Raw genomic sequence first — 8,455 nt, forward strand, 5'->3', positions numbered from 1 at the left:
ATTTTCATTGGAGAAATGTTGGAGGGTATGGAGTTATGCAGGTGGTGCTGTTGGTTAAACCACAGAGCCTAGGGTTGCCGATCAGAAGGTCAGCAGTTTCTTTTGCTCGGTCCCTGCTCCTGCCAACCTAGCAGTTCGAAAGCACGAAGTGCAAGTAGATAAATAGGTACCACTCCGACGGGAAGGTAAATGGCGTTTCCGTGCGCTGCTCTGGTTCGCCAGAAGTGGCTTAGTCATGCTGGCCACATGACCCGGAAGCTGTACGCCGGCTCCCTCGGCCAATAAAGCGAGATGAGCGCCGCAACCCCAGAGTCGGTCACGACTGGACCTAATGGTCAGGGGTCCCTTTACCTTTTATGGAGTTATGCAACCCCCCAAGTCAAGGAGATAAGTAACTATGCAACCTTTAGAAGATATCTGAAGGCAGCCCTGTACAGTGGTACCTTGGTTCTCAAACGCCTTGGTACTCAAACAACTTGGAACCCAAACTCTGCAAACCTGGAAGTAAGTGTTCCGGTTTGCGAACATTTTTTTGGAAGCTGAACGTGCTCCGTTTTGAGTGCCACGCTTCCATTTTGAGTGTTACGCTGAGGTCTGTATGTTTTTGCTATTTATTTTGCGTTTTTGTTTTTGCAGCTCTTTTTTTGTGACTGTGTGGAACCCAGTTCAGCTACTGATTGCTTGCTTGCTTGTGTGACTGCAGTACATTGTTTATTGCTTTCATTTTACGGACCAATGGTCTCGTTAGATAGTAAAATTCATGTTAAATTGCTGTTTTAGGGGTTGTTTTTAAAAGTCTGGAATGGATTAATCTTTCTATGGGAAAGCACGCCTTGGTTTTGAAAGGTTTGGTTTTGGAACAGACTTCCAGAATGGATTAAGTTTGAGAACCGAGGTCCCACTGTATAGGGAAGTCTTTTAAATGTTTGATTTTTGCATTATGTCTTTATTTATGTTGGAAACCACACAGAGCGGCTGGGGCAACTCAGTCAGATTGGGGGGCGGCGGGTATAAATAGTAAAATGATCTTCACCACCATCGTTATGGAATAGGACGTCCCTATTTTCATCAGAGGGACGCAGGTGGCGCTGTGGGTAAAAGCCTCAGCGCCTAGGGCTTGCCGATCGAAAGGTCGGCAGTTCGAATCCCCGCGGCGGGGTGCGCTCCCGCTGCTCGGTCCCAGCGCCTGCCAACCTAGCAGTTCGAAAGCACCCCCGGGTGCAAGTAGATAAATAGGTACCGCTTACCAGCGGGAAGGTAAACAGCGTTCCGTGTGCGGCTCTGGCTCGCCAGAGCAGCGATGTCACGCTGGCCACGTGACCCGGAAGTGTCTCCGGACAGCGCTGGCCCCCGGCCTCTTGAGTGAGATGGGCACACAAACCCCAGAGTCTGTCAAGACTGGCCCGTTCGGGCAGGGGTACCTTTACCTTTACCTTTATTTTCATCAGAGAAATGTTGGAGGGTGTGTTCCTGCCCAAAACCCAGGAGAAAGGCTACCTACCATCAATGTGGAGTGGACAAAACTAAGCTAGGTAGATCACGTTGCTAATGTCGTGAAGCTGATAGATTGAAAAAAGACACCTGGTAAGAAGAAGCCCTCCCAAAGGAAGTGGCTGGCATTCTCCCTGTGTAAGCATCCTAAAGCAAGGCAGAATTGGGAAGCAATTCAGGAACAGAATCAAATAAATAAACGTTGCCTGATGAGGAGCTGCAGAAACCAGTCAGGCACGGGTCTCTCTTTCCTTGCTGAGTGTGTACTTTGCTGGGGAGGTGGGAGGGTTGGTCTGCTCCCAGTGGATTGGCCCTTCCCTAGGGAAATATTGCTTGTATGGCAGGTGAGGAGCAGGGCCTTTTCAGCCGTGGCACCAAGGTTCTGGTACACCCCCTTTAGGAAGACTTGTATGGCTTTGTCATCATCATGTCTCCCAGCACCAGGGCCCTTTAGGGATGCAGAACAGATGGAACTTTTCTTTGTGTGTTCTGTTTACTGCTGATGAATTGGATTTTCTCTGACAGTAGTGGCCTGTTCTGACTGCTCATTTTATTATTATAGTATTTCATTATGTTTTGATTGCTGTTTTTTCCCCCGTGCTGCTAGCCTTGTAAAACACAATAATACAGCCATAAGGAAAATTGCAGCAGAAATAAAAAGCCTGGAAGGAAAGATGGTCTTTGGCAAGCATCTAAAACAGGGGTCGGCAAGGCCTACTGGCCATGGCCTGGATCACTCCCACGGAGATCATCCGTGGGCCGGCGCAGTGTGACGCTGGAAATCGCGTCTGCGCATGTCCGTAGTGCCGAAAATTGCTTCTGTGCATGCCCAGATCCCAAAAATCGTGCCTGTCCACATGCGATTTCTGGTATCTGCGCATGGACAGATGCGATTTCCGGCACTGCTGGTGATTCCCTGTGCTGCGCCAGTTTAGCGCAGCTCGCGGGGGACTCGCCAAGCAGGTGGCTCGGTTTGGGGGCGGCTCGTGGGCTGGTAAAACAGTCTTCATGGGCTGCATCCGGCCCATGGGCCGCATGTTGCTGACCCCGATCTAAAATATAGGTGCCTGGCTAGCATTAAACAAGCTGTCAAAAATGCTGACTCCTGGGTTGACCGTAACCCCCCTTTTAATGTACTGTTTTCTATACATTATACCTAGTGTTAAACTTCCTAACTGTGAACGGGTGACACTTAGAGATGAGCGAATCTTGTCCATTCTGGTTTCTCTCACTTTTCCTTTTTTCCAACCCTGTGTTTGTTCTCCACGTTTCTACATCAGTTTTTCTTTTTTGGGGGGAGGGAAATCTTCACAACCTTTCATCAGCATCAAATTGTATACAATTCTACCAAAAATACACATTTTTGCCAAGTGATTTTCCCGAATACAACACATTTTTTTGCAAGCTGTTTTCCCAAAAATACAACACATTTTTTGTAGACATCACATTTTGAAGTGCGGGTTTTGAAGGAAAGTTGCATTTTGGTTCCCACGCTGAGGAAGCGAAAATTAAATAAGTTCGTCTTTCAGTGTGAACTTAGCTAAAAGTGTTCCCCTCCACTGCCCCACCCCTAGCCCTAAGTTCCAGCCGCTTGTCAAAGAATGTCTATTTTTGTTGAAGTCACATTAGACCTGCAATCTTTGGCATCCTCAAAACTGACGAGGTTTGTGCTTATGCCTCTTCTCTGCACCCTTCCCGCCCAGCAGCAGAGAGAACAATTCCCGGAGAAAAGTTTATATTTGCTTCCTTTAACTCTGTTGCCTGGATCTCTTTCTTTTTATATCTTTGATGGGTTATTACTCTGTTTTGATATCATGTGCACGGCTGCCCAGTTTGGTGGCTGATGCTTGCTTCTTCTTCTTTTACACACCTGCCAAAAAGGGGTGCCATATGTGAAAATAAGAAATACTGTATTTTTCGCTCCATAAGATGCACCTTTTTCTTCCTAAAAAGTAAGGGGAAATGTCTGTGCGTCTTATGGGATGAATGCCTCCTTTCTTTTAGCAAATGTTTTGTGCCACTGGGAAATGGTAATTCTGTGTTGATCTGTTTTGGATGTTGTATGTGATGCCAATAAAGGTTTTACGATACGATATGATATGATATGATATGATACGATGTCCATGGCTACAGCCTGCCCCCTAAAAACCACATATCCACTGTTTCCTGGGGTTGCAATGGTACAAAAATGTGGTTACAAAGCACAGATCCACATGGATCCTCAGGACCTTTGCATTGGGTCACCCCAAATTCACCATCAGATCACATGTCTGTGGCCACAGCATGAACCACAAAAATCATACACCCACTGTTTCATTCATAATATTTTTTTCTCTTGTTTTTCTCCTCTAAAAACTAGATGTGTCTTATGGCCAGGTGCGTCTTATGGAGCGAAAAATACAGTAAATTGCATTTTGAATCAGATGAGGGTTAAAGCTGCCTCTCTTTGTTGCCACACGTGGGAACGAAAGTGAACTTAGGACAAAAGATCACCCCATTCTGCAGAGTACGTGAAAACCCAAGTTGTCAGCTTGGACTTACCTTGCTGCGTTCTCCTTGTGCAAGCAGGATGTAAACATGGCACAGGTGAGGCAGTCTTGGACCAGCACCCTGGAGCAATTGAATTTATACAATCGTAGTCCTTTTCCCTTGTGGGCCAGGAGGGTTTTCATAAGTGGGGAAAGGTCCTTTCGCCCAGCGGGTGTTGGGGTTCCCTTGTTGCATCACCACTAGCCGGATCGGAGGCTGGTTCTCTGTTGGGATCTCAGGAGCATATTCCTTACTGGGGTCTCTCCCTCGACAGTCATACATCACACAGGAAATCAGGAAAACCAAGAGCAGGATGACATAGCTAGCTACCAGGATGATCAGGTTCAAGGTAACCGGGTCAATTTCTAAATAAAAATCCATTGGATCCCATAATATTTAGCAGGATCTCTGCGAAAGGAGCTGCAGGTAGACATATGCACATACACTGTCTCGCACAAGCTAGCAGAGCAGTAGCTAACTGATAGATGTATTGGCTTTGCGGTAAAAATACTTTAATCCTGAGCACTCCTCTAGCAATAGGTCCTCCCCCCTTGAACTGCATGATTAAAGCTGCTCAGTTTAATAACTTAAGCTCCCTCTTTTAATACCCCTTGGCCAACAGTGGCAGGAGCTGCATCTGAATGTTTCTTTGCAGTGCAATATTCGGATGGATGTTTTCTCCCCATCCCCCCACGACCTGGTGCTCAACCTTGGCAGACGTGCGCTATTGAAAAAATAAAGACCCAGATTAACCATCATCTATTTTCCTGCTCCGGTTCTAGTCCTGTCTTGCAGTGGTACACAAACCAGGAAATGGGCAGTGGCTCATTTTGAGCTATGGGGAAACTTAGATTCTGAAAGGTTCTTAAGAGTGTATTACACTCAGGCCTGGCCCTACCGTTGGGCAGAGTGAGGTGGCTGCCTCGGGTGGCAGATGCCGTTGGAGCAGGGAGCAGTGGCATGGCGTGGGAGGACAGGCCTGTGTGTACCACAAAACCTGCTCAGCATCTCTCGCCTGCTCTCCATGGTTACAGCAGAGAATGCTTTCGCGTATGGAGGGCTGTCAGAAGCGAGACTTGTATCAATGATGAGTTGTGTATTCAGTGCAGCAGGCCCAATTCCATGGAACTCCCTTCCACTAGATATTAGGCAGGCACTGTTCCTGCTCAGCCACAGGTGCCAGGTTAATACAGTTTTCATTACAGGTCTCTGAATGTTGCTCTGATGTTTCTATTTTCTGAAATGTTAACCTGTTTTGAATTTTGTTTATTATATGTTTTATTTCCTCCTTCCCCAGTCTGTTGCTTTGAGGCATAGTGAAAAGTGGGATATGAATTCTTTAAATAAATTTTAAAAATAGAATATGGACGTGGGGAGATGACAACCACCTTGGCTTTCACCTCAGAGAGCAAAACGTCTTGGGCTGGCACTGTTTGTACTGCACATTTTATAACTACTTCCCTCAAAGGATCTTAGGAATTGTCCTTTTAATAGGGAAAGTGCTGCATCTCTTTTCTTCAAGGTACCCAGAACACCATAGAACTATAGTTCCCAGGCTGGGACATTTTTTAAAAGTTTGACTCAGGTTATACAAAGAAGATCTTCTCCTTTTCTTCCTGGTCCTGCAATCAAATATACTTTTTGGAATATTGAATGGATGAAATCACTGGGCTATGAATCAGGCAATCCCAAGTCTGCGAAATGAGGGATAATGACAGTGACTTACATTAATGGGTGGGGATCCTCAGTGTCAGAGGCCAAATGGGGCCCTCAAGCACTCTTTTGTTTCCTAATATATCATTTTTATTAATTTTTATGTTTTACAATATAGAATATTCATTTAGACAACCTTAAAATATCAGTGTCTTTCCTTCTTCTCTTTCCATGGTTCATTTTGCATAACATAAATCCCTGCATATTTTATATATAAACTAAACCATTCAGTATTCCATTATCGCTTCCATCAAAACTTACTCACGCTGTTGAATTTATCTTAATGCTGCCAACGTTTTCAAGTGTACACAATTTCCCCTCATATATTCAATAAACATTTCCCAATCTTCTTTAAACAAATGTTCTTCTTGTTCTCTTGTTCTATAAGTTAGATCCACAAGCTGCGCTTATTCCATCATTTTAAGTTGCCATTCTTCTTTGGTTGGGACCTCGCTCGTTTTCCATTTTTGGGATAACAAAACACAAGCCGCAGTAGTGGCATACATAAATTACCTTTGTTGACACCTGGGAATTTCCATCTGAATTATCCCCAATGAAAAGGACTCTGAGTGTGTTTTAAAAGGTGCTTTTAAACATTCCCCTCTCCCAATTTATTATAAATTATTTCCCAATACTCTTTTAACCTTATGCAGGTCCACCACATATGAAATAATGTACCCTTGACCTCATTGCATCTCTAGATGCAATAGGGGCCTTCAAGAACTCTTTATCTAGCCCGTGATGGGACTCTTCCCCAGGCCAATCCCCCTTTCCCCAGGCCTCATCCCTCAACAGCCCTGCTTTGCACCCTCCTTTCCTGGCTGAACTGTGTCCTTGAACTGTGGCGATGCCTCTTCCTTGCCTGGCTGGAGGACAGAGAAGGGACTGTGAGTAAGTATCGAAGCTAGATGACATCTGAGGAGGCCTTGCGCCAACTGCCTTCTGTAGTCCCATCCTGTCCCATCCTAGTGTCTTCTACAGCTTCACTGGGTATTTCTCTGGTGCCTCTATCCCTGCCACTGCAACAGTGGCAGGCTTAAGGCTTTCAAATTTCAGCAGCACCCTGTGCAACACCAAAATTCGGTGTCCTCTGCCTCTCACCTTTCGTTGTTTGTTATTGTTGCAGTGCCCTTTTTGGCTCTGCATCTGGTGTAGGCAAACCAGTCACATTCTGCCTGCAGCTCCAGTAGGCAGCGGTGATGTCAGGGACTGGCTGGATGAGGAAGGGTGAGCCCCGCCCACAGGCAGAGCACAGAAGATGACAACGTAGATCCTGGATCAGTCTGCAGAAGGGATGCCCAAGGCCATTCAAGAGTAACAAAGCTACTTTCCATTCCACTGCTGTGCTCTGCTGAGTGCTGCTCCACTGGAAAATGTCGATCACTTCTCCTACCTGGGCAGTTATCTTCCCACAAGGTCCTACATTGATGCCGAAATCCAGCATCGCTTGAGTTAAGAGCAGTAGACTCGTAATCTGGTGAACTGGGTTCTTGTCTCCGCTCCTCCACATGCAGCTGCTGGGTGACCTTGGGCCAGTCACACTTCTCTGAAGTCTCTCAGCCCCACTCACCTCACAGAGTGTTTGTTGTGGGGAAGGAAAGGAAAGGAGAATGTTAGCTGCTTTGAGACTCCTTTGGGTAGTGATAAAGCGGGATATCAAATCCAAACTTTTCTTCTTCTTCTTCTTCTTCTTCTTCTTCTTCTTCTTCTTCTTCTTCTTCTTCTTCTTCTTCATGAGTGCAGCTTTCTCCCGATTTAAGTGTAGAGTGTTTGAGGACTGGGACATTCGCAGGGAAACCAAAATGCTTGTTTACAAAGCTATTGTACTACCAAACTTAGTGAATGCTTGTGAAACTTGGACCCCTTATAAACGCCATCTCCAACTCCTTGAATGATTCCATCAACGGTGTCTCCGAAAGATTTTACACATCACCTGGGAAGACAGGCAAACTAATGCCAGTGTACTGGAAGAAGCAAAGATCACCAGTGTTGAAGCAATGATTCTTCAACGTCAGCTTCATTGGACTGGTCATGTTGTGTGGATGCCTGATTATCGTCTTCCAAAGCGGCTACTCTATTCCGAACTTAAAAATGGAAAGCGTAATGCTGGTGGTCAACAAAATAGGTTCAAAGACTCTCTCAAGGCAAATCTTTAAAAATGTAGTATAAACGCTGACAACTGGGAAACACTGGCCTGCAAGCACTCCAATTGGAGAACAGCCTTTACCAAAGGTGTCATGGGCTTTGAAGATGCTCAAACTCAGGGCGAAAGGGAGAAATGTGCTAAGCAGAAGGCACACTTGGCCAACCCTCACCGTGATCAACTCCCACCTGGAAACTTATGTTCCCACTGTGGAAGGATGTGTGGATCCAGAATTGGCCTCCACAATCACTTACGGACTCACTGTTAAAACTGTTTTTATGGAAGATGATCTTACTCGGCTACGAGTGATCGCCAAAGAAGAAGAAGAAGCTGCTGTGGCTGCTGCCCTTATGTGCCCATGGGCCCTGGCATTTGCCCCACCATGCTGGGTGCTGGTGCCCAGCCTGCAAATAACAGAATTGGGGTGGTTTGCATAGAATCGTTTCCTCGTCTCTGCCAGAGGTCATCAGGGGGCTCTGAAGCCGGTGTAAGTATAAGCTTCTTTGCAGTGCAAGGGCAGGGTCAGAGGAACTTAGTGAAATTGAGCATTAGGCGTAGGTTGTTTCAGGACAGAAAACG

General features: G+C 46.0%; 1 protein-coding gene across 1 annotated transcript; it reads right to left on the bottom strand.

Annotated features, from left to right (window-relative positions):
* Positions 1-3,962: 3,962 nt before the first annotated feature.
* Positions 3,963-4,687, bottom strand: SMIM36 (small integral membrane protein 36). Its single transcript, XM_082212026.1, has one exon. It carries the CDS (start codon positions 4,399-4,401, stop codon positions 4,117-4,119), a length of 285 nt encoding a protein of 94 aa, XP_082068152.1. The 5' UTR covers positions 4,402-4,687; the 3' UTR covers positions 3,963-4,116.
* Between the last annotated feature and the right edge of the window lie 3,768 nt (positions 4,688-8,455).

This window comes from Podarcis vaucheri (assembly GCF_965113315.1).
Source record: "Podarcis vaucheri genome assembly, chromosome: 2".
Classification (NCBI taxonomy): Eukaryota; Metazoa; Chordata; class Lepidosauria; order Squamata; family Lacertidae; genus Podarcis; species Podarcis vaucheri.

Excerpts from the sequence above, each read along its gene's own strand:
- SMIM36 (XM_082212026.1), bottom strand. The coding sequence starts at position 4,401 with ATGGATTTTTATTTAGAAATTGACCCGGTTACCTTGAACCTGATCATC.